At 43.1% G+C, this 26,775-nt stretch overlaps 1 protein-coding gene across 2 annotated transcripts in view; it reads left to right on the top strand.

Annotated features, from left to right (window-relative positions):
* The first annotated feature begins 3,551 nt into the window (after positions 1 to 3,551).
* PDE10A (phosphodiesterase 10A) overlaps positions 3,552 to 26,775 on the top strand; it is a 198,326-nt gene continuing 175,102 nt past the window's right edge. Inside the window, exon 1 of one of the 2 annotated variants that reach the window (XM_072856234.1) lies at positions 3,552 to 4,464. In XM_072856234.1, coding sequence (XP_072712335.1) covers positions 3,615 to 4,464 — 850 coding nt within the window. In that variant the 5' untranslated portion in view covers positions 3,552 to 3,614. The remainder of the gene's footprint in view (positions 4,465 to 26,775) is intronic. The other variant, XM_072856233.1, reaches the window with a different exon arrangement.

The following is a 26,775-nucleotide window of genomic DNA, read 5'->3' as shown; positions in this document are numbered from 1 at the left end:
AGGTATGAATTGCCAATGGCTAATGAATAGTAATCAAATGAACAGTTTGTAAATAACCCTTAACCTGAAAGCTGCTTGTCTAGAATATCTGATGATTTCTTACAAATCAAAATGTATTTTGCCTGGTTTGTTGAATATACACATACATATTTATACATGCACAATTCACATTCCTTGTATAAATATGCAGATACCCAGTTTCAGGCAGTGATATTTGAACAACTGTAGTTTGGATGAACAGCAATTGGGGAATTTAGCATAGATTAGCATAGTCAAACAAGATTTCTACAATTATAAATTGACGATGTAAAGTTTCAGTAATTTACTCTTGATATTGACAGAACAATTTGGGACTAATCTGTCCAAAGGAGCAACTTTCATTTTTTCAGGTGAATAGCTCTTGCGTTTTGTTAGTCACTTCAGTCTGATTATCTCTTTCAATTTAAACAGTTTAGCATAAGAGATTTTCTAATAAGAAGTTGTTAATTGCTAAACAAATCGGCTGCAAGAATAAAACACAATTCACTGAAGTTTTGTTTCCATTAGCTAAGCTTTCTCTCAGAGAATTTAAATATTTGCTGGATCTCTAGTCATCCTGCAGCAGTTATGAGAGAAAAGCTCTATATTTCAAGCAGGTAATGGTTGAACTTGAGGAAATAAAAGCCTCTCGCACAAACAGACGTATGAAATAGAAGTTATTAAACTGTTTTGATAAAGTCAAATATACTAAGATAAAATGGATCACGAAAGCCAGATGCAGTTTTCTGTACTTTAGTTCAGGATTTTCAGGCAACAGCAGGTTTTAAGAACCATGCAGATGAAAACAGTTCAGTAAAACCTGCTCTCTCTGAGTTTTTTTGTTTTGTTTCATGGGGTTTTTGTTTGTTTAATGAGAGTCTTTAATCTGTTTTGGCATTTTAAACCTTTTGCAAACTCTGTGGGTTGTTTCTCACTGTTACAGAACATTCAACTGGCTGGAAACGCACTTTAATTTGAAAGCGTTATTATTTTCAAAGGAACATCTTATTTTGCAGCCTTCCAGATTAAGTGATGCCTAAAGACTCTAACTTTGACAGGAGTTAGTGTGTATTCTAGCATTAAAAGAAGTCCTGAAATGATATATATAAAATACTTGAGCAATTTAAAGTAAAAACCAAAAGCGTAGGTTTATACTGTTTTCAAAGCAGGAGTCGAAATTCGAAAGAAAAGAGCCTAATTTGAACGGAAATAGGAAGATTGCGGTAGTTCGATGAGGATTCCCGCAGACCCCTGGGATCGCAGACCCGCTACCGCAGCACCTGGAGTCACACCGGACGACGCGGAGCTTTGATCTCCCGGAAGACAGAGGAGGAAAACAGAATCGCCCGCGTTCCGGGTGCCCCGCTGGTAACAGCACCAGGAACATCTTCTCCGCGAATATCTGCAACGGTTTCCGCCGTACCTGCTCCCAGCCTCCCTGGGCAGGGCAGCGCCCGCCCTGGCGTGCGTGTGTCCCCGCCGCCGAGGAGACGGTCCCCGCCGCACCGCAACCAAATCTGGCGCCAGGGACACGGCGGCAGCCCCGGCCGGGCGGGCACCGCCGCGGCGGCCGCTCCTTCGCCCGCTGGCGGGCGGGAGCGCCGGGGGAACCGGCCGTCTACCTGGGGAGCACGGTTCCCTCCGCCCCGTCCAGGTGTTTGAGGGGAAGAAGCTGTCGGCCGGGACGTCCTCCCGAGACGGGGTGGCACTGCTTGTGTGCCGGCCCCGGCCCCACAGCGGAGCCCCGGGAGGTTCCCCCCGGCGTGGCGGCTGGCACCGAGGCCGCCCGGAGGGAGCCGGTTGCTGCCAGCCCGGCGCTCGGGCAGTGGAGTCTGCGCTTCAGCGTCCCCTGTGATGGCGGGGGGAGCCCCGCTGCCCGGCAGCTGCCCGCCGGGCGAGGGGAGGCGAGGGCAGGGCGGCCCCCGCCCAGGTGAGCGCCGCCGCCTCAGGGCGAGGGCAGGGGCGCCACGGGCTCTACGAGCCGCCCGGGTCACGAACGATCCTCGCCGGTTCACGGCGCTGACAGGGCTGCGGGGCGAGGCTGTCCCGGGAGGGGAGGGCGGCGGCGGGCTGCCCGTGCCCTGGGGTTCCGGTAAGCTGACAGGCGGCGCGGGGCAACTGCTCCCCAACGGCCGCGTCCCGCTCGGCCGGGCCCGAAGGAAGCGCCCCGGCCGGGGGAGGCCGGGGTGAGGGGAGCCCCGCGGCCGGGTGGAGATGCCGGCCCTCCCCTGCCCGCTGCCGGAGGTAAACTCCGGTGGACTCGGACCTCCCCGCCCGCCTCTCGGCGGCGGCTGGCGCCCAGGGCCGAGCGAGTTCGGGGCGAAAACGAAATCCGTGGGGCGGGGGCCTCCAGCGCAGCCCTCGGCCCCGCTCCGTTCCGAGCCCCCCCTCGGGCTTCCCTCGGCCGGGCGTTCCCCCGGCGGCTGTCCCGCTGAGGGACGCCGGAGCGCGGCCCGCCGAGGCGCCGTGCCGCCGGGACGGGCGGGCTGCGGCGGGGCGGGGTGGCGAGGCGTCGGCCGAGGAGCCGGCGGCGATGGCGGGACGCTCCTTCGAGGGGAGCGCGGCCGCCTGGGGGCTGCGGGGCGGGACTCCGCCTGCCCGGGGACCCGGCTACGGAGTCGGGGTGGCGGCTGGCCGGCGCGACAGGCTCCGCTGGTGAGCGGCGCCGCTTGTGCCTGTGGAGCCAGGCCGGTGGTGGCCCCGGAGCCACGCCGCACCTGTGGCCGGGATCTGAGGTAGCCCCTCGGGGAGCCGGACGGCTTGGAGGGCTGGGGCTGAGGGGCAGGTGGCTGCAGGTGTGCCAAGTAGAGACTGGGGTGGGGGGGCAGAGGGGAGCTGAAGCAAGCACGTGTGATTAGGAGCATCGGGAAGGGACTGTGCATCCCCGTGCAGGAGCGGGGGTTTGATACCCCACCGAAACGGAGGGGCAGCTCCCTGGCATCTTCATCCCGGGCGCCGCAGGGCGTCTGCCTTTTGATCTCGGTGGCTGGAAATATCTGTTTAAAATAATGAGGCCGCATAGGGAGGATCTTTTTCTCGTGTATCTCTCTCTCCCTGCGTTGCCTTTAGGTAAGCGCTGTGCCGTAGCTCCCGTGTGCGCGCCTGGTAATGAGAGGAAGGGAGGCAGCCTGGGAAGCGCTGGCTCCGCCAGTGGGCGTTTTCTGGCGGCCGGGGCTGGTATTGGAAGCGGCACTGCAGTGATTTTATCTGCCTCTTTGCAGACGCGCACGCACATACGGGGCAATATTTGCCTCACTCGAAGAAAATACAGATTGTTGCCGTTTTCTTGCCTTGAATGCGAGGTGGGAGCATGAGGAAAAGCGGACTTTGAAAGGGGATCGGAACCGCTTGGCGGTCGGTAGCGTCCTGTCCCCTCCGGCCTAAAGGGGGAACGGAAATGTGAGGATTTTATGAGGGCGGGGAGCCGGGGTGCGGAGGAAATACTGCCCGGGGGTTGCTGGAGGGAACGAAGGGCTCATCCGCGGTTGCCCCTCGTTTGGCTCCGTCCTTTTTCGGCCTCCCCTTTCGCTTTACTCCGGTACCTCTCCTAGTCGTCCTGCCTTAAACTACCGCGAAAGGGAGGGAAGAGCGGAAGCATGTCCAACCCGGAGAAGCGGATCTTATCCCGCCCCTCGGCCCCCCTGGCTGCAGCACCCGGGGAAAAGCCCGGCTCCGGCAGCCGCCCGCTCCACTCCCATGGCCAGAGCGGCGGAGGTGGAGGCAGCGGCGGGTCTCCTCCTCCTCCCCCCGCTCCTGGAGGCGGCTCGGCTGCCTGCAGCTCCCTCTTTCTCCTCCTAACAACCACCACCAGCAGCAGCAGGAGCCGCGCTGCAGGGACAGCCTCCTCCGCCGCCTCCGCCAGCATCGTCCCCAGAGCGGCAGCGGCTCCTTTCCTCGCTCCAATCCCCTCCTTTTCCTCCGCTTCTCCATCTTCTTTTTACTTCTTGCCGCCGCCTCCTCGTTTCCCCTCCTCGTCTTCCTTTAACCTCACAAGTCTCCAAGGGAGGGAAGGAGGAGGAGAGGCAGCGAGAGCGGCAGGAGGAGGAGGAAGAGATGTTGGCGGAGCAGCAGCAGCAGCAGCTCACTTGATCGCCCATCCAGGCGGCAGCGGCAGGAGGAGACTCTTCTGTTCTTCCTCCATCCAGGGCTTGCTGCTCCGTTCCGCAGCCGGCGGCTCCCGGCAGCACCACTCCCGGCCCCTCCTCTCCCCAGCCGCCTCTCGCCCGTGGTCCTGCAATTCCCTCGGTGCTGCAGCAGCAGCAGCCCGCGGCGACGGGATCCGAGGAGGCGACGGCCCCGGCGGGAGCAGGACTCCTAGGCGGCAGCAGCGGCAGAGAGGCGCCTTCTTCTCCTTCTCGTCTCCCCTGCTCCTAGGGCCAGACATGGAAGATGGATCTAATTCTGCAAGCTGCTTTAGGAGGTTTACGGACTGTTTCTTGAACACAAGTAGGTACCGGAGCGCTGTGCCCGGCGGCGGGTCGCGCGTGTCTCGGGGGGAGGCGAAGGGCTGTGTCCGAGGCTGGGTGCATGCCCTGAGGAAGGGGCATTTCTTTGTGAGTGGGGGGGAGGCGAAGACACAAAGGGGCCGTCTACGTGGGGCGTGCGTGGACGCATGGAGGAGCGGCCGGGTGTGTATCGAGGATGCACGGACAAAGGGGATGCTCGATGTAACTGAGTGCTCTTTGTGGCAGCTGGCTGTTAACGCCGCGGGGATTTCGGCATCATTTCGGGATCAGACAACTCTACGTGTGTGTCTGTCAGCCTTTTGCTTGGTGCATGCCTGATTTGCTCAGGAATGATACGAGGGGGAATGGAGACTTTCACCCCTACTTACTTGGAGTAGCAATAAGGAAGCATTGTGGTGTCGGCAGCTGACAGAAAAGCGGCGGCGGAGGACCGAAAAGGGTGAAATGTATCGCTTCTTTCCGCATCCCCCGTCGGATCGGCCACACGCCTGCAAATTCCGTGGCTTCGAACCGGCTTTGGTACTGGCTGCCTCCTTCCCCCGGCCGTGGCTCGCTGCAAGGCGGGCGAGAAGCCGGAGAGGAAGCATGTGCTCCTTGCTGTGGGGGGCTGGCGCTGTAACGGGGATAGCGACCGGCTGCGGGGAGGGCGGAATAAAGGGGCATTGAGGCGCTCCATAAAGGGCGCTCCGCAGCGAGCCTCTTCCGCTGCCGGCGAAACCCTCGCCGGCTCCCACCGAGCCCGGGCGCGGGGCCGCGCTCGCCCCGTGTCGGGAGGCGGGAGCGGCGGGAGAGCAGCCGCTCGGCCTCTCGGTGCGGGGCTTGGCGAGTGCCCTCCCCGCGCTGGGCGGGGGGGCCCGGCGGCGGCGGGTGCCGCTGGCCGGCCCGAGCCGCCGAGGCGGGTTGTGAGAGGGGGAGGAGGGTTTCGCATGGCAGAAACTCCCCGTTCATAGGGACGCGGCCCGGCTGCCCCTCGGGTGTCTCGCCCCGAGCCCGCCGCTGCCGCCTTCCCTTCTCCGAGGCGTTTCGCTGGTGCGCCGCGCCCCGCCGGCTGGGCGCCCCCGCCGCGGTGGCGGCCCCGGAGCGGCCGGGGCTTCGGGCTGAAACCTGCCGGGGTCGGGCTGCCCGTGCCCTCCCGCCAGCCCTCAGCTCCAGCGCCCCGCCGGGGAATGTGCTGGGCTTCACTTTGGTCGTGGGATTAACGAATTTCCAAGCGGAGCGTGTATCAGGGCTGAAATACATCTTTTAGTTTTTTGGGTTTTTTTTAATCGGAAACTTTTTTTTGCTCGCCTAATGTTTTGATGCTTAAGGTGACTTCGATCAGCCGTGGTTGGTTGGTGGTTTGTTTTTTTTCTTCTTTTTGTGACAATTCCTTAAATCATAGATGTATGCCTTAAAGTGTCCCTCAACTTGCGTTTTAATCTGTTAGCATACTTTTATTAGGTGGCTTTTTGGATACAGGTGAACAGTACGTAGTTCACAACATGTCACGCATTTTGGGGGAATGTGAGAAAAACTATAGAGATGTCAGCTGAAATCTCATTATTTGTCTTATTGCCTTACAGCTGTCTTTAGCACAATAGCCTGCAAGCATGGTAGTACTTGTTCTGTTCCACAGTAGAGGTGAATAACGATGACTATATACTTGCTGCATTGTCTTTTTAAAACTTTATTCAATAGTTGATTATGTTACAGAGCCACATACTTGTTTAGTTTTGAGGGCTGAAGGGAATCCTAAGCTCTTCCAGTTTTTATTTTCTCTGTGTTTGAGAGGGGTAGAATGCTGTCGTGTGTGGTACAACTCTGATGTTTTAAAATAAGTGGTCTTGGGAGCAAGGGACAGAGCCAGGGAATGTCTGTCATGTAGGGCAATTCTCTCCTATGCTAGACTGAGAAAAAGATGACACGGAAAACATCAGCTCTGTTCAAAACACCATTTTAAAAGCAGTGGTGAATTCAACTCAAGCTATTTTATGAACACTTGAACACAAGAAACCTGGTCATCTTTGACTGATTGTGACCTCTGACTGAAGATTTTCCTGCAGGCAGGAAAGGACCAGAACGGTTCTTTCCCCTGTGAGTTTACTGACATCTAAGAAGACATGCAGCCTCTCTCTCTGTGGAGACACTTTTCCATGGTCTGCAGCCTGTTCTCATGAAACTCTCAAGAACCTAAATGTCTGCTTTCTCTACTCCTCTTTTGAATGTGATTGAAACTGGCCAATGGGCTCAAAAGGTATTAGTGAGGTCAGACGGACAGACATCCATGTGCATGCGTATATACGTATGCGTACACTTCCCTCCCTCCTTGAGTGATTGCATAAGTCTGATTTCCTTAGGAAACCCGGCTGAAAAAAGGAGTGGAGGGAAGTCAAACAAGATACTATTCAGTTCCAGTGCTGCTACTGCAAAGAGCACTTGTCCAACTGTTTGGAGTACTGTGCACAGTCCTGGTTACAGTGCAGCCGGAAGGCTATTATTGTTTTGAAGAGGATGAGATCATGCAGAATAATTAAGATAATGTGCTGTCTCTCATAGCTTTTGTTTCCTGAATTGTATTTTAGGTTCTAAATCATACATATATACATATATACACTGTTTGACTTTAAGGACAAAAAAAAGTCTAAATATTTTTACAGGGAAACTGAGGTGTTCTGTAGGGAAGAGAACTGAGATGAGCTCTTTTGGAAGGGAGATTTAAAAGTGACTTAACAGCATCCTCAAGCCTGGAAAACAATGAAATCGCTACAGATGTATTCTTCTTTCTCCTCTGAGCTCTTTTGACTTGCATGCTCTCCAGTCAGGATTTTGTTAGGAGGTTCTTGATATTATTAAAATTTTAGGTTCTGCAATACTCAGTTTGTGCCATATCTGGCTATTTTTGTTTTTAAGATTCCTAATAAAGTACTGGACTGGACTACAGAAGCTTATATGAACCTTGTGTGGTATGTGCTGTTTTTCTTACCTGTTTAAAATCTGTAACTGGGTACATAACAGAGCATTTCGAGAAACTTTTAGTGTCTAACATCCTGGATCAATTCTCCAGTGGAGTTCTACCATATTTAGGATTCTGCAAGCTGCCAGGTATTCCAGGTTTCTGTGAAATGTCTTACCTTCAGGGGAGCATCCCATGTTCCTTCTACACTCAAGGTCTCTCAAGCTGCACATGTGTAGTATATTTCATCTGTGTCCCATAAGTCTACTCACAGGTATGAGTATTTTACAGTATGGGGGCTTTCTGCTTGTCAGAGTATTACCAGTATATTGATAGTTTATACAGAGTTACCATTTATCTGTCTGCTTTTTTTTTTTTTTGTGATGCAGCAAGTTCATCCTGCCCCTTCATCTGCCAGATGCTAAGACTTTCCGATTGAGTAGTACTCTAAGAAAGAGTAGATGTAGTAAGAACTATAGTTGTGGAAGAAAATAGCAATTGTTTAAATAAAGTGAAAAGTATTCCTGCTACCTGCACTAATGGGAAAGTTAATCTTGGCTTGACTCTTCTTTTTTTCGTGGTCTGTGTATTCATTTCTTGCAATCAGGGTTTTGTAAGCCAAATGCTGATCTTCAGCAATGAATCCCATGTGTAAAGGTGGACAGGGTTTGGTTTTACAATTAAATAATCCTTAAAATTTAGATGCTGATGTAGAAAATGGAATTGTCTCTGGTTTTCACCCCGTGGCTCCTGGCTCCACATTAATCGAAAGCAAAATTATCACTAAGCGGTATATAGTTATGATGATAAGTGATGTCATTCAGCAGCTCCCATCAGGACTGATGTTTCATAATACCTCATTTTGCATTAATGTATAGGAACACCATGTATCCTGGTCTGAAGCACTGCCATTCTAGTTAGAGGGATAATGGACCAATACTTGGGGCAGACAGCAAGGAATGGCATGGAAAGGCAATGGAAACTGTGCAGGCACAAGCAGTTAACGGTGAAGGAGGGCTTGTTTGTCTGAGTCAGGTATTTTTACAAATGATTGTCTATAAAGCATGCAGTTTACATTTGAAATAACTAATCCTCTGTCCCTTTGACTCCTCAGCTCTGCTGCCCATGTTTGCCTGGTGGCTTGGGGGTACCTGGTACTCATAGGCCTTGAGAAAGGAGGTAGTGCCTTCACTGTTAACTCAGTAAGCTTGCTCCTCGTGTAAAATGGACTGTGGAAGGTGTGATTATGCACAGTGGGATAGTGTAGGTGAGTTGGGAAATAGTTTCTTTTTGTCACTTGTGTGAGGAGGATGGCAGCTCATTTAAGAATCTAACACAAGGCTGGTGGCTCCAGTCACCCCGTTTATGTCCTTCTTTTTGCCCGTATTTAAGCCATACTCATCAGCTTGACATGGTGAAAACCTGAAGCCATAAAGATGAGTTTTTATTTCGGCATATACATGACTTAGTGACTTGATTTTGAAACAGTCATGTAAATGCTCATTTCCACTAATGATATAGGGCATATACTTGGTTTACTTGCTTTTAAATCTTCTGTTGTACAGATCAGTACAACAGTACCTTTTGTTCAGTTTTAAGACTTTGTGCTGTATTCTAATACAAATAGATTATACCCAACATTCTCTCAGTATTCTCAAATCATGAACTTAGTTTTAGATTTGGAAAATAAGAATGAGAGTCTGTCTGTGTGTGTATTTATAACTTGGAAATGGCTTATGCAGCTTGTTGGTCGATGTTAACCATTTCTGTGATTAAAATCGTATTTCAGTTTGGAGAGGCTAATATGAGCTAACTTTTTAATGCTACTTTAAAAAGTATTTTAGTTTCAAATCATTATGTTTAATACTTTAAGATTCTATGTGTTTTACAGTATTCTAGTTTTTGCACTTTTGGCACTATTATATTCTAAAAGAAAGCTAAGATCACAAGTTAAAAAAATATATATTAAAAAAGGGCTTTTTTTTAAAAATTTTGTTTTTATACTCCCTCTGCTGGCTGTTTCAATCACAAGTACCTGTACTTGGAACTTTGTTACTAAATCTGCTCTTACTTTACTCTTTTATCAAACGAGCAGTAACGTGTATTGATTTAAATCTGTATTTAAAAAACAAAAAAAAGTCTATAATTGTTAAATGAAGAAACACTGTTTGCAGGAATGGAAAATTTGACACCTGTTTTATGGAGCAATGTTTTCATTTTTGTTATACCTTGTATTGATTTGAACTCTAAAAACAATTGAATCTTTTGGTGCGTGGGTTACATCTTCACCAGTAAATCTAACAGAAATAACAATTCATATATTGTTCCAAAAGATTTAGTTATTCCAATTATTGTAACAAATTTATTCCCCAGCTTAGAACAACAGCTGTGGCAAAACCTAAATAAATATGCTATGTTTTGTTATGTTAAAATATTATCATTCACGAGTTTGACTTACATCTACATAATTAGCTACAAGGCTTCATTCAAAGTATTCTGCAGATGTAATGGATAATTTCTTAAGAGACTGGTTTTAGTACGCTAGTATACGGTAGTGTTCATCCCAAATATTTATAGCACTCAAAAATTATAATTCTTAGGAACTTCAGAGGTTACGTACAAGGATTGCTGTGTATATTACTGAAATGAAGCCGTTGCATTCCCCATGGGTGGCAGTTATGCTTAAAGTTGTTCAATATTTCTTGTTGATATTTCTGCTAAAGATCCAGACTGCTATGTAATGTGTCCTCACTTGTGCTGGTACTTGGCTTCCCACTGTCAGAGTTTGAAGAGTGCCACCTACTGATTGACAGCTCCTTGCAGTACTTTGTTCCTTTGCCATCTGAAGGCTCTCACAGCTCAGCCTCGGTTATCTTGTGGGACGTGACAAGTTGATGTGGTTGAACGCAGCAACTGTGTTGAATCAAGCCTCAGGGTTGACCTGTTCTATTAAATCATGCTATTTTTTCTTTCTAATTTGTTTCAAGGTGAGGAAACAGGATTTTCATCCTGGGAGGTGGGCTTTCCCCACCCCCCCTTGTCCCCTTTTTAAAAGCTTGTGAGAAAACAGCATATTTCTGTGGTTTCATCATCACTTCTTGTCAAGCTGTCATAATTAGTGTGGGAGGAACCAGCCTGGCTGATGTTTATAGAAGACTTCGGCTTCTGCTATGCCAGACAATGTATTGATGTGTTGCACACTCAAATGAGACAGTTCAAAAGGCAGGTAACAGACTCGCAATCGTGACTTTATTAACAAATGAACAGTCCAAAATGCTCATGATGCTTTTGATTTTGCAGGGGAGAAGGACAATCTGGTTAACAAGTTCTAAATTTTTATGGTAAATTGATGAATTCATCTTAACTGTTAGTGCACACTGAGAATGCTTTATTTCAACTTAGAAGTATGCTAATTATGTTCTTAGGGAAAAAAACTTGGCAAGAGTATGAATTAGTTCAAAAAAGTGTATCACATATTTACAAGGAACTCCTTTATTTCAGAGTTCTTTTAATATATCTTCTTCCCAGTGATTTATCACCACAGGAAGCTTTCTTAATTCCCAGCTCCTAAGCACTTTGTCATAGGTGGTACTAAGAAGAAAAAATATTGTGTTTCCAAATTTCATATTCTTTTGAAAAATACATTGATAGCAAGTTTTAGTCTGGGTGAGTGAGATTTTTAATAACAACATGCACATCATTAAGAGATGCCAAATCTTATGGCTCAATAAGACTAGAATTGAGGTCTCTGTATCACTTGAAGGCTTTCCAAAGTAGTTCTGGCTCACGAATACCAAAAGAGAAGGCTTTTGGATGTTACTCACTGCCTTTAGAGAACTCATACTCATTTTAGTGGTTTCTAATTAAAATAATAAAAAACCTCCTCAATATAGAAGCAGTCTTACCTTCTTTGATGTTGGGACCCAAAGAAGAGATTGTCAGGATCTGAGACTAGTTAATCCACCTTCCGCCTGAAAACTGTGAAGATTTAATACTTTCATTAGCACTTATTGATCGGATTCCTTGTTTCTGCATTATCAACCAACTCCTGTGCAGCTGAGCTGTATGTATCTTAAAGTTTATTCAGCTGTTAATAATACCAACATTCTTCCTTCCTCTTATCCTTCCACTTGCATCAAAAAGAAATCCTCTAATGTCAAGCCACAAATAGTTCCTAAAGGAAAGAAAGCATCCAAAGCTCTAACAACTTTGTACAGAAACCTTGCATCTCTAATCCTTCTGATCCATACATACCCAAAATAGCAGATATTTCTAGTTGCTGACAAGCATTGCCATGTTTACCATAATAATACTGTTTGCTTTACCTGTGGCGAAATTGCCTAATTGGCAGGAAAGATGCCACTTTCTTTGCCCTAGATATTTTAGTAGCATTTCTGCAACATTGGGGTATTCTGCTGGTTCAGAGAATAAGATGCTTAGCCTGAATTATGGTGGCTAAGCGTGCATCGTGTTTATTCCTTTGTGGTTTTCCTCACTGCCTAATTTTTATTTCCCCGTTGTACTTCTTACATAGTGTCTTATTTTATTTACTTCCAAACTGGGTAAAGCTGCTACCCTCTTTTCTAATGGTCTTTGACTTATTCTAAAAAAAACCCCAAAACCCCAAAAAAACAACAAAAAAAAGTTATGAAAAGTTATGTGCCTTAGTATTTCACTAATGATTTTTTTCCCCTAACACATAGCAGTTAAGTTTATGATAACTCATTCTTTTACTTGCACTGTTTTTTTGTGTTTATATTTTGGTTTTCTTTCATGCATATACAGATACCTTGGCAACTTCTCCAGCGTGAATTTCTTCTTGGAACGTAGCTCTGTCGGCTGTGCTTTCTTTGCATGGCTTTCTCTTTCTTTCAGCTGTATCTGTATTTTCAGCTTAATATTATTTCCTTCTTGTCCACCCATCAGCTTATTTTAGCTGATGTTTCCTTCTTGATTGCTGAATTGTGTTGATTTTGTTTCTTCCTGCAGTGGGCCTGTGTCTTACCCTGTCCTTTTTACAGTGTTCTTCTTTTCCCCAACTGCTTTGGTTGTGTGAAGGCACTACGCTGCTGTTACTCTTTTTCTGGTGTAGTTCACTTCGGCTGTATTGTCTATTTTTTTTTGGTAAGACTAAATTTTTCATGGCAGTTTGAAAACTCTTGCTGTGTGCTCTGCCTTCGCAGTGACTCATTGTATTTCCTCATCGGCCACTGTCTGCCCAGCCCTAACTGTGATGTCAGTAGAGATTTTTTTTCTTGCCTTTTTTTTTTGTGCAAACGTAGGACTGATGAAAGTTACTGTTTGATGTAACAGGAAACTGAACTCATCTGTTCTCAAAACAGGTGCTGCCTTAGCCAGTATGCTCAGGTTTCATCATGCCAGTCTCCCGTGTCTCATGCTTGTGAGCAAATTGCTGTTGTGTGGATGTGTCTTACTGTTCCTGTTTCTTCAGACTTCACTTTTCCCCAGTAAAGACTCCCAAGACACCTACCCTTGAGAAGCTTGAGTCTTAAATGTAGTTCTGTGGACTTCAGTTCATAATTATGAATGCAAGAGAGTCTTGGGATTAGCGGTGTCCTTTTGAGAAGTGCCTTCAAGAGGTCAGAGTATGGTGACCTGCAGTCTCCAATGTTTATAGAACAGTGCATTCCCCTTACAACTTCTGTCTTAGCTCTTGTGGTGATAGAGAGAACAAGATCATCTGCTGTGTTGTAGGAACTTTCATAGGCTGTGGGTAGGAATGTGCTTGTAGATTGCCTGTTTCTTTTAAACCTTTTTTTGACTTCTGTTGGAGCTATATCCAGTGCTTATACTTTTGAAGTAAGCACAGAGAGGATGTGGGCTTGAGCTCCAGTCCTGTCCACTCTGCTTAATTTTTAGTGTGCTCCTTGGTCCAGTTTAGACCGATGCCTAACTGCCTGCATGTGTGTTGGGAGAAAGCAAAGGGGGACTGTTCGCAAGAGGCAGAGGGGAATTGTACTTGTCTCTTCTGACCTTGTGTAAGGAGAAGAGTTTAGCTTTGCGGACACAGGCTGTGTCATGCCCCTTTACATTGTGGCTAGAGAACAGGCTCTGGGCTGTTTTATTTACTTGTACAGGGACATAGCCATATGGACCAGCAGAGGAATCTTTATACTGTTTGTGGCACTAGGGCAGACCTTGTTTCTACAGACCAAGTTCTCCTGGTGAATGAACCACAGGTTTTACAAAGCCCTGAATGAAAGATGCGTCCAGTGAATAAGGGACCATTGATGGAGGACATGGCTTGCTGCCTGACTCAGTGCAATTATTTAGCTTGTTTGTCTTTGTTTCCTCAACTTGCTGCTTTGGAAGGCTTCTTAAAGGTTGTGGCTAAAATGTGTAAATGAATGTTCATAGGGGAACGAGAAGACATAAAGTTTGTCAATGGACAAGGATGAATGAAGTGTGTGTGGTGACAGCACGTATGTTATGTTAATGAAAAATGATGGAGGCTTTTCCATCTATGGCAGTAGTATTGAAGGGGTAGAAATCAGAAATAGAAGAAGGAGAAGAGTGGAATGGTAAGAGAAGTTTAACATTTTTATTGCTCAAAGGAATGCGATTGCAGCAGAAGAAAATGTTCATCCTTATAGGGAAAGCTATTTATAAACTCTGAGAGGTTTCTTTTTGGGTAGATGAAAGACTTGATATGTAAATATCTCCCAGCAAATCATCAAATTTTGAAGAAATCTTTTCACTGAAGTATAACATTTCACTGAAGTGTAAGATTATGGGTTTTTTAAGTGTGAGGGTTATTTTTCTTTTTAATGTCACAAATGCTTTCTTTCTGCTTAACTATAATTTTTTTTCCTCTTTTTAGTAACAACGTAAACTGTGCCTGGTGAATCTTATGTACTTTATGAATGTATTTACAGATAACCTTTTAATTTATTTCTTCACTTATTGTAGCTTAATGTTATCTTCACCGATTGGCCAACTGCTGTTTGACAATCTTTTGTGTATGCCAGCTGGCCATGTCTTTTACCATTGTTTTACTAGGTCACTCTGAAAGTTTTACTGTTCTACCCTATGTGTTTTTTCTTTCTTTCTTTTTTTTTTGAAAGCCTTATTTGTAATTTAATAACTTATCCACCTTGTTCCTGTTTTTTCTAACAGTTTATTAAAGCATAAATCAGGCTACATGTAGAGCGCATGCCCCTTCTCTGTCTCTTAACGTGAATCTCCTTGGATGGCTCTAGCCATGGATATGTTGTGAGTATAGCTAACATCACTGTGGCTGGTTACTTTGCTGATGGTGACCTCTTACTTGTCCGTGACAAGACTTGATTCTTGTTTATAAGATGGTGTTGCAGTTGTTACCTTCTGATTTGACTGCAAGGCTAATTTTTTGTTTGTTTTCGTTCATTCAGCTGTGTGTACCTTTTTTTTTTAAAGTATGTTGAACTACTCTCTTAGCACTTTGCAGCATCTTGTTTTAACAACTTGTGTTTGAATCAAAGCAACTAGCCGTTCCACTGTGCCAAGAAACACTTTTTCCCAAGCACTTGTAAAAGGAGGATTTTGCTTTTCTTGTTTGATAACAATTCTTTTGGTGTTTATGGAGCTGAAGGGAGGAATGGTAAGGAAGTTGAAATCTGCTATATATATCAAAATTGAAAAGAGAACATGAGAACAGTTACATGGTTATATTGAACAGTATTGGAATATTGAAATTCTTTTGCTAAAACATAAATTGGTAAGACTTAAACTTTGTTTAAATATAGAAATATCCTGTGCTAAACTTCACTGTGGAACTTAAAACTGAGTTGTCAAACTGATTTGAAAATCTGTATAAAGACTTTTATATTGGCTGTTTTAGACCTCTCAGAGGTGAGCTCTGGCAGGTCTACTAGTGGCAGCTGAGATACCTAACCTATGCTTTACTGCTTGAAGTCACTACCAGCTCACCAGAGGTAACAGCAGAAAGGCTCAAGCACATTGTCTGGCTTCCTAACCTGTGATGCATGCAGAGGTGAATGTCTGCTAATATATTGAGCTGTAGGCTGCTGTGATTGATGAAGAACTGCAGAAGTGACCTTGGGTCCTACTTGTGTGCTGGTAACCTCTAGAAGCAGGTTGCAAGAGGCTGTTAGGAGCAACGAGGACATAAACTGTTACACCTACTTGCTTCGTCCCTGTTCTGTCTATTAATGCTGGAACATGTCTGACCCCAAAGCAAGCTGTTTCAGGGAGCTGAGATGGTAGGTGCCCATCGACTCTCTCTGGTGTAGGGTAAGTTTTCTGCTGGTTAACTTCCTGAATAAGTTCACTGTGGAATCGGAGGATCACCAGTGTTGATGGGAAAACGAGTCACGTTAGCATGTTGCTGGACGCTATTGAGAGGATAACCCCTTTTATCAGCAGCTCATCTTTAGCACTGTGCTTAGCATCTTAGCACCGTGCTTGATACAGCTACACCATAGTTTCATGGTCGCTTGAAGTTCACATAAACTAACCCTCCTGTTTAAAGAAATGGCCTAATTCTTCCTCCTTAAGGCTGCTCTTTCCTATACATGTGTGCTCCTCCCTTGTGCAGGCACGTTCATATGGCCCCATGGTGATCTAGATCAAGGAGCTGCTTTCAGTTAGAACAGACCAGGATTAAAAAGGGAGAAGATGCATGCCTTAAAGGGTTCATAAACTTCTAAAGATAAGCTGGAAGTGCATGTTTAAAATGTGTTATTTAAGGTGGAAGTGTCCTTCAGAGATGGGGAAATAGCATGATTTACGTAATGTAGATTTTGCCATCTTGGAAGTCAGCTTTATGAAGGTCTCTACTAGCATGCTCAGTGTTTTTTGTTTTGGTGTTTGTTTTTTTTTTTTTCCCCACAGGGCTTTTGCTTTGCTTGCCCAGTACTTTACCCAGTCCAGAATGTGCATGCTGTTGATGATAGAAGTGTTACTCGGTATCTTTTTTCTTGGCAAACCCTGAATCCTTCTAATTCTATAGTGAAGACCTTCCACAGAGTGTGGAATTGCTAGTTGTCTTATGGGCTTTTCTGGTGGTGGTGGTTGCATGAAAGTTTTGTGGGCATGAAATAATTTTTTTTGTACTGTGGGGCAGTAATAGACTTGTCACTTGCATATTACTAAAGAATGCAAAAGGGATTAGACAGAAGTACAAGAATATTCACTAGTTTTGTGTATGTCAATGATTGGAGAGAACCTGAAATAATGATACCCACCACCCCTACACCCTCCCCACCCCCCAAGTGCTGGGTGAGCACAGACTAGTTCTCACAACAAACTTGGAAGTTTTCTAAACCAGGAGGTTGTCTAAAACTTAGACAACATGGGCACCTCTGTCATCTTTCCAGGCAGCTGGGGAAACCATTTCAAATTAGGTGAGTGGCTACAAAGTGGAAAAATGGCAGAGCCACAGTGAGACTTCACGACCTGGCGTCTAACCTGGGGGTCCCTCTGCCAGACAATCTTGCTTTAATGATCCAAGGAGAGTGTTGCTATAGCTTCCTGTGGATTAATTTGTTGTTGTGTTTATCTTTTTCTGTAAACAGCTCCCAGACACTGGGGATCTAGGGGCTTTGAATGAAAAACATAATGGTATATCATTCTCTTCAAGGCCAACAGTGAAACCAGTTTAAATGTGCTTGTGTTAAAACCATGAATGAGGTAATGATTAGTTTTGATTAGACCTACTTCTGCTGCTGCCACTTTTCTAAGATATATTTTCATTGAGGGAAGAATTACTGTTTTAGCAAATAGCATTATATTCATTGAGAAATGGTAAGAACAATAAAGACGACAAATTTACCTCACCAGCGTCAGTAAGACCGGAGGGGAGGAGATGAAAGAGAAGACAGAAGAGAAGATATCCTTCGGATGCTTCTAGACTATATTTGCAATTCATAGTTTTCTGGGCACTTACCGTTTTCTGCCTCATTTATTGATCTTGACCATTAGAATTTGCAGTTGTTTTACTTCACCTTTTAATATAAATTTGCTCTGAGTTTGAGAACATAGTTTCTTCCTGCTATGTGGACAGTGTGGTCTGGCCATGGCTAATTGTGCTGCAGTCAGTGCTGCTGCTTAAAGAGTGAAGTATTAAGCTGTACTGAGGGAGAACTGCAGTTTGGTAATGTGATGGTTTTTGTAGATGTTTTCATAACTCAAACCTGCATCTTTTAATCAGTTGGAAAATCTTTGTGAAACTATATCAGAGCTCTTGAACTTCAAAATAATTATTGTTTTTTGGGAGGAGTATCAGTAAAGGGTGAAAATAAGGAGAAATAGGTAAGCATGTTTAAAATTGTACAGTGACTATAAAGTAATGTGTCTTCAGTCTGGATGATGGTTACTGATACCTTCCTATGTTGCTATTCAGCATGCACACTGTCATTTACATGCAGAAGCATGGATAACTGTGACTTCCTGTCTCGTACTGCTGGAGGTTATATGTGGTCCTTTACTTACTGGTGTCTTTTATATTGTTTGGCTGTCAAAATCTGCATGTGAAGGTTTAGTCCTTCAGTTTTATCAACTGATCATCTGATGCACAGATCACTGAACCTTTTGAATTCAGGCTTGCGATTTATTTAGTTAGTTTTTAGCAGTTTATTTCTATCCCACACTTGTTTGGTAATAACGCTGTTCTGAAAAAAAAATAGCTATGTATTTATGAATTGTTTTGGTAAAACAATGTAATACAAATACTGTCATCTTACTACCATAATGCTTTCTTTTTTTGGAGCAATGCATAATTTGGGTACCACCCAAAGTGCTGCTCTCCTATTTTATATGTCTTCATATTTTCAGCTACTTTGCTTGCATGGTTTTTCTGCTGAAGCACGGGGAATCTGCTCAACTTTGCACCTGTGACAGAGCAATTCAAATTAAGTAAAACAAAGACCAATAATCTGTAAACACGAAACTATTCAGTGGGCATTAGATCTGAAGTCTGGATGTTCCTGCTGCTTTTTCTTCTCTCTTTGCTTCCTCCACTCATTTCTTTTTGCCTAGCCTTTGTGCTGCCTGGAACCTCTGCTATCTCATGAGGTGGGCAGAACCTCTGTTCTCTTTTAGCAGCCACTTGTTCATGTCTCTGTGGTCTTCCTAGCTGCTGGTTTTTATGAACTCGTCTGATACGTGTATTGTTTGGTCAAATTTGATTGCAATTAGTCATAAGGTCAAAATGTACTTGTAGGGGCAAATTTTGTAGCTGAAAAGCCAGTAAGCCAATTGCATGTCTTGTTTCTTCTGACCTTCTAAAGATTTGTTGGGTTTTTGTTGTTGCATCTTTATTAGTCCTCTCAGTAGCATTGAGGCTCTATTAATGATGGCTCTAATTTCTTTGGATTCCTAAAATTTTTAGTGTTTTATGCACAAGGCAGAGATAGATAGCTTCTGGGGGAGAGGTCAATGATGTTTTCAGTAGCTTCTTCCTTCTCAAGTGTAATTTACCAAGGGACTCTGCAATCAAGTCATCGTGATGGGAAGTACATCTCAACTGATGTAATGCATTTGTGTCTCCTGGATACAGAACAAAATCGCAGCTCTGCTCCGTTTAATGCAAGATTTGTCATTGATTTCAGTTGCCATGATATTTATTTCTGTCATTTGATCTTTTTGTTGTAACTGGTTGTTCATGTTTTATGAATCCGATTTCCTGACATCAGTCCCTCAAAGCAATGTTAAAAGTTTTTATTCATGAAGAGTATTTTCACAAAATATTTTGAAATATGGCGCAGCCAAATCTGATTTCAACAAAACTTCTAGTCTCTTCCTTTGCAGACTACGCTAAAACGGGATCAACGTAATTGATACACTAAGAAGGGCTAGATGCATAAAGCTGGATGGACTTGATAGATAAATTTTTCTGATAGATTAAACGTTTATCTAATGTGTATTACTCCTGTCAGGAATATATTTTCTGATGAAGATGCATTGTTTCCTCTCAGTCTGTCTTGGAAACTAAATGGATTAAGTTGAAACAGTATCACCTTGATCCTGTCTGCTGCAATAGTATATGTTTAAGTCAGATCCCTTTGCTGTATTATACACTATTTTAACTATTTTGTTTAAAACTCATTTAATCTGAAGTAGAAACACATTGCATTTCATCACTTGCAGAAATGCTGTGCATTTTTTCAAAGATTCAAAACAGAAATGTTCAGTGACCACTTCTAAATATGTTTTTTGGCCACTGGAAAACAATGACTGTCTTGCTAATTTTTTGACATGGCTTCCTCTGTGTTGACTTCAGAAAAAGTAAGTTATGGCAATATATGGAAGAACATGAGCTCCATGTTATACAAGTGGTTGGTCTGAATGCTTGGGGTGTCCAAATGTTTTTATCTGGTCACAGTTGTTAGAATACAACACACAGAAATTTACCTTAGTGATAATTTGTGGAGTGAATAATTATGTGTAATGAATTTGTGACCAGAAAATCTTCAACAACACTCCAAAGGAAAGTGTCTTCCCTTAGTTATTCTTGTTTATCCTTAATTTCAGTGGGGATCATAGCAGTGGAGTAGAAGACAGGTTTGGTGCTTAGTAACTTTAGCTGATTTTTGCTATATTTAAGGCAATGGTAGTATAGGGGCAGGAAAGCATACAGCCAACAAAAAAAATGGTAAAGCAAGAAAGTCCCTCCTGTGTACAGACACTTTGATTACAGAGATGTTTTCAGAATTCAGCCAGACCTGCGTGGTGATGTTGTGATGTTCTGTAGAACTTTTCAGGCACTTTATCAGTTACTTATGTATGCAGATATCGGAGCAAAAATGACTCCTTGCAAACATTCCCCTCTTTCTTGGTCATAATCGTGCTCTGATGGCTCTGTATTATTAAAAATAATGGTAATTATTTGTGTTATGGATAATTCCTTGTGCTGTTTTATAGCCTGTGATCTCATGGAAGTTTGCAAGCCACTGGCTGAACCTTGCGGCAGCCTTGATAGGAAGGGAATGGTAACTAGACAGACAGTTGTTCTTTCTGTATGCCATAGGGCAGAAGACTCAATGGTCAGGTTTTTATATGCTTAACTCTACATAAATCTTGCTGAAGAAAACTTCTACAAGTGGTTTAAAAACAGTAGGATAAAATGACTTTGTAAAATAAAACAAAGTATGTTTTTGTAACAGCTTGAAGATATTTATTCTGTTTATGATCATTTTGTGGCTGTTGGTTTTTCCAGGCCAAAGATGTATTTGCAACTCAAATCCCAATAAAACTCTCTAAACAAGAGTTGGATTCATGGATGAGAATGGTACATAGTGTTGTGGTTTGTTTTTTTTTTTTCCCAAATAGACTTTTTTTTCTTTTACGTGGGGTGATGTGTCTCTAAATGCATTTGTGAATTAAATGAAGACTGGTTTAGCTTCAGATTTCAGGAAAATGAACTTGAAAAGACACTATTGGGTGGTCTGAACTAATGAATAAGGTATGTTAAACTGGCGAAAGTTATTTCTTTTTTCAGATGTTGGTGTTCTCAGTTCCTACTTCATAGCAATCTCATCTGAAACAACTGTCATCCTCTTATTTGGTTTTTTTGGTCGCTTAAAAAATTGAACCACTAAGTTTTTCACATGGCCTTTCTGTAAAATCATGCATTGGCACAAGCTCAAGGGCATGAACTGCATTTTGTATTTATAAAGAAAATGGAAATCAAGGGAAAGGAGGGAATTGCAAGCAGTGATGGGTTTTTCTAATGAAACTTCTACACAGCTCTGCTGCTGATTTCTCTTTACGTGCATGTCTGACAGAAAATGGAAAACACCTTTCCTTCACCACCTCCCCCATGATAAAAAATAGGGCCTTTTTCCCTGCTGGCCTGCAGCTTGAGGGGTGGGGATGGCGACTCATGTTTTGCTTATGAAAGGATTGTGATGTTTTTATGGAAGTTTTTAAGAAAACAAAACATTAAATAGCTGTTGTACAAAGGGGCACCAGTTATAAAATACACTAGAGGTGTATTTCTGAATCATAAGTAGCATTTTGGACTTGAAACAGACTTTTTATTCCCCCAGTGTTTGTGGCAAGTATTAAAAATGAATTAAGGACAATGCTGATCCTGTAGCAGTTGGAATATTAGAGCATAGAGATGGTTCTCCTGATCGGATGCTGCAGACAGGCAACTCCCTGCTTGCCCTTCAGCCAGTTGTGCAATGTTGAGGGCTGAAAGTCTGTCAACATAATTTCTTTTTTCTTTTTTTTTTTTTTTTTTTGGGGGGGGGGGAGACTTGTGGAAGCAGACTATCTAAGCTCCCTAACAAACACACTAAAAAGCTGCTAGGATAATGATTTGGATAAGGATAATTCATTTAATTAACTTAATTTCAGGTTTCGAAGGAAGCACAGTGGAACTACCCAAACCAGAATATTTGACATCTGACTAAGTTTAGGTCATTATATTTAACTGAGTTTTTCTCCCTTGAAAGGGGAAAGCAAGAAGCCGCTGTATTTCAGGAAACTAGTATCTGGTTTACAGAATATTTAAGTTCCTTTACCCTTCCAGCTCAGCTCAGCTCACAGCAATAGTTCATACTCAGACGCTTGCTACATTTAACTTGAATTCAGCTTAATTTTCTGAACTCTTTTTTAAAAGTTACAGAGACTTTCCTTTCTTTGACTCAACAGATGGGCTTGTGACATCTTTGAAAATCAGCAGGCTTTGTGAAAAGAAATGGTAGTTGCTGTTTCTGAGGCTGTGGTGAGGAAACAGTGCTGTTGGTTATGGTTGGGAGACTGGAGTCCAAAACATTATTATAAACTAGTTCACCATTCTACAGCGTTTCTTTTGGTATTCACATAACTGTATGTAGACAGCAGTTGTTTTTCAGTGCTGTGGCATTTTGAAGTGGAGTACTCTGCTGGGCAGATGAAGTAACCCTTCATCTGACTGATTTAATGGTCAAAAGGAGGAAGGGAAATACTGCTTTTAATGCTGCTGTTAAACTGTGAACTGCTAGAGCTGTTGTAGTTTCACTTAGTCACCTGCTCCCTTCCCTTGCTGATTTTAAGTTATGCATGGTTTAGATTTAGATTTATGGTAAATATATTTTTCTTTACGAATGTATTGTACCTTTGTGAAATTCCCATGTATCATTCATGTAGAAGGTGGGCAGCTGGTGGAAGCTAGGGAAGGAAGTAGAGTACTACCAAGTGCCGGTAACAGTATTTTTAACAACATAAACTGATCTGTTCATATCCTCCTAAAATACAGAGGTAGGATTCCTGGTGGGATGAGATGATGGCTTTGCTTCCCCTATTAGGGCTATCTGCTGAAAGGGTGAGAGAGCTTTCAGTGGCCTTTCTTCCTTCCAAAACTTCTTGTATGTTTTGTTAATTGATTCCTACCACAGCCTCTTAGTAGTTGCAGTATCTTCAGGAAGAGGGTTTTTTGGTTTGTTTTTTATCCCATCACAACTCCATTTCAGAAAAGACTTTTCTTTGAAAGACCAAACACATGCCCCTGTGTTGACAGCTTTAGCAAGGGAGAGCAGCTGTCAAATGAATGAGATTGGTAGTGTTATAGATACCCATAATCTTTTTGAGAAGTATCAGGAATGGATATCTAGTAGTTACAATTCTGTGACTACTTTACGTACCCATCTTACAGCTATTTATTGTGTTGACTAATGCTGGCAGCATAAAGGGCTGCTTGATTCTACTATGAAATGTACTTTGAAAGATTAACATGCACAGGATATATTAATAGGAGGAAAACGGAAGAGAGCAAGAAACCATATAAAAGAAACAAGATAGAATTTCATAGTTTTCTTGCCAATCAGAAAATAAACATAGCTGGAAAGACAATTGGGACATCAAGAAATGGAAGGGGCAATAAGGAATTTTCTGGCAGAAGAGGAAGATTTTAAAAATCCCAACAAAACAAAAATAGATTATGACACATCGGTTCATATTTTTCCATTGAGGAGATACAGTCCCACCTACTCAAGTTTCTGAAAGAAATTCTGCCAGTCTGAGGAGCTGAAATACCAACCTTTGGTCATATTTCTTGTGATATGTTCTTTTTTTCTCTATGTTAGGAGGATATATGGACCACAGTGTTTTTTTATCGTGTAAATAAGGCACGTTCTTGATTGCAAATAGCAGCTAGTTTTCTGGTAGATGCCTTTTATGGTGCACTTAGGTTTTAATGCTTCCTTAACCATTTCCTTTGTTGCAGCTTTAAAAGGTAAAGACTGGCCTGCCACTAAGTTTCTAGGCATCTGAGCTGACTCTGTGAGAGGGGTTTCTTTGCAGGATTTCCAGTGTGAAAGGAGAATGGTATTTCTTGGCCATTTAGGAAGTCTTAACCTCTTTGGAAAAGAAGAATGGTATTTCTTGGCCATTTAGGAAGTCTTAACCTCTTTGGACCTTGAATCTATTTTTCAGAGCTATTCAGAGTATAGATTCCTCGTATATATGTTTTCTTACTAAAGAAAGTGAGTTCAAGTGCAAGTTGAGTGTAGAAAGGCCAAAGAGCTTTCCAGACACCTGAGTATCAGAAGGCAAAGTGTTTCATACCAATAGTGTTCTTCAGAATGTTCTTGATATTTAAATCCAGTTCTATATAAGCAATGGCAAGGAAATGTCTGAGGCTTTACTAAAAAACAGACAAGAGATTTTGCTTTCTTCCTGTTTCCACTCTTTCAGTGTTGATGAATTTATTGATGTGTGATTTTTTTTTTTTTTAAATTCTTTCTTTTTTTTTTTCCCTCCCCTCCGTCAAGCCCTAGGGGACATAGCTGTCTGCCCTGTAACTTCGACTGTCACCATTAGTACTCTGTTATCTCACATGGCTGTGTGAGGACTTTAATCTTCTATATAATTGGTACTGGTGATTGCTGCTAAAGCTCTAAAGGAAAAGCATCCGTTCACTTTCGTGTGAAACTGGATGATTGACGAACTCATGAATGTTTCCTCTCTCAGCTCTGAACCTAGTAAGTAAAGCAGAGTACCTCAGGCAGTCTAATTTCCTGGCTTGATAATAGACTGGGAAAAGAGCCATTTGTTGTCTTCAGGGTTGTCCATATATGGACAAATCTTTTGCTGGGCTGAGTAAAAACGGTCATCTTTCAGGAAAGAATAGAATGTTACAGGACTTTGGAAAGTGAAGGTTTTATAAGGAGAGCTTAAAATAATGGATGGTGATTTGCTTCAATGCACTTCAAATGCAGCACGGGCTCAGGTTTTTGTCCTGGAAGTGTGTTAGAGAATTGCAGCTATAGATGTTAAGCGTGTAAGTGTGTTTATGCTTACATTGTTGTTTGGCAGCCTTTGCTGTGAGAAGGACCAATGCTGGTGCAGACTGGACCAGAAGGCTTTCACTGCCTTTTTATTTAGTTTTGGATTAAAGACTAAGACAACATTTAAGGTGAAGTTAAATACAAGAAAGATTCAGTCTTTGGCCATCCGTGGCTCCGTCTATGCTTGTTTATTGTTGTGTGAAGACCTTTAATAGTATTCCTTGATGATTTGGAGGACCAAGCTGATCATTATCACATAGGAGATCCAAGAACAGCTGGACAAATCTTGAATTGACTGCAGAATTGTGGTGTTATTTTCTGGTCATTCAAAAAGTTTGGGGTTTTTGTGGGGTCCCCCCTGTTTTTACTCAAGGAGACCATGAAATACAGAGTACGTGTGTGGGGAAGCAGGGAAACAGTTTTCTCTCAGATGGATCCTAAAACACCACAAAATAAGCTTCTTTTAGGCGTTGTCAGAATGCCGTTATCTTTGCGTTTCATCAGCTGACAGTCTTGAGGACAGGAAGTTGGGGGGAATTAGTCAAACTCATGGTTGTAGGATTATGTTGTATCTACTAAGATAGTTTCAACTGGTTACAATATTTTATGTCTAATGTCTTTGTTCCAGGTGTAGTAGAAGAGACCTTGATTTCTGATGAATAGAGGCTGTAGAAAGTCCTTGATTTCTGATAAGGGACTGTGTGTAGGACTCGTCCCAATCCTTGTGCTGTCAAGCCCACAGGCACCCTGGTTAGGACATTGGTTTAATTCTGACTTAGGGGAGATCATGCAGTATACTGAATAGCAAAAATCCTCTCTAAAACTCTGGAGTTATATTGCTCTGGAGGTTCACTTAGAGTTGTTGTGTTGACAGTCTTGAAGATGATGACATTTTTTGGCACATTAAAGCCCAGAGCAGGTTTGTTTGTGTTTTTTTTTGTCTCCTACCTGTTGTACTTGGAAGGAGAAGGTATATAAGAGAAAGTAGGCAAGATTTATTTATTTTTTTTAAAGCGGGAACAGAGCAGCTGATTTGCTTTAGGCATCAGTGAAAATTTCAGCTGAGTTTCTTACACAGAAATGAAATATTGTACAGCAGATTGCTTAGGTTTGACAGATGCTTGAAACTGAATGATCTCTCTTTTTGACAGTTGGTAGGATTGTTCCCAAAAGTAGGGAAATCCCCTTAAATATTTTTTTGTTGTCTTAGAGGTTGGGTCAACAGAGGTTATAAAAGTATCTTTGGCTAATGAAAGTATTGAAGTTTCAAGTGGGGGAGGAAGGAATGGGTATAGGGGAAGAGAGCAGCATGCATCCTGTCTTTGAGACCAGGGTGTTTAAGTGTTATAAAGGAACTGTGCCCAGATTGACTGCATTACTGGGCAGGACATCAAATAATGCAGTTTCCATAGTCTGTCTGTAAATGTGTGGGATTCTGTAAGCTTAAGTCTCTTCAATCAACAGGAGATTGATGTGGTTTGAACTCACCATTTCTGGCCTAAATTTTTAACCTTGAGTTTTTTCCATGCTGTGGGGAAAGTGCTTTGCTTCTGTAAGGATTTTATATGCGTATTCTGAGCAACAATTACTTTTGATTTGTGTTTTGTGATGATTTTATTAACTGAAAAAAGAAATGGTTTGTTTCTGTTTTGCCCTTTAAACTTAGCAGTGAGTGTTTCAGTTTCCTGGTTGTCTTACAGTGCTTTCCTCTTACAGAGCTGACTTAGAACCCTTGCACAGATCTTCAGCTGTGAAAACTATTAGTGCATTTTCTTGTATTTCATATTAAATTGAGCTCGTTTAAGCCTTTTCCTGTTTTTACTACTACAGTTTTTGCTGAAAGCAAAAGACAGTTAGTCCTGCAAAACAGTTTCTTGTTACTGCCTGCTTTCAGAAATACCTAATCACCTATTGAAAGGAAAATCCGTATCTGCTTGTAGTTCCATAGCAAACATTGGACCACTTTTTCACTAGGCGAAAAGTTGGGGTTAGGTTAGGTTCAGCTAAAAAAAAAAACAACTGAGCCAGATAAAATGAAATATTTTTCTTTCGTCCTTCTTTACGCAAATCTGTTTGTTGGAGGTGAAGTTTACAGTAATAGTTTCATTTTTCAAGGAGAATGAAT

This window comes from Ciconia boyciana, chromosome 3 (assembly GCF_034638445.1).
Source record: "Ciconia boyciana chromosome 3, ASM3463844v1, whole genome shotgun sequence".
NCBI lineage: Eukaryota > Metazoa > Chordata > Aves > Ciconiiformes > Ciconiidae > Ciconia > Ciconia boyciana.
The sequence above is the reverse complement of the archived record's forward strand: the minus strand, read 5'-3'. Positions and strand labels throughout refer to the sequence as shown.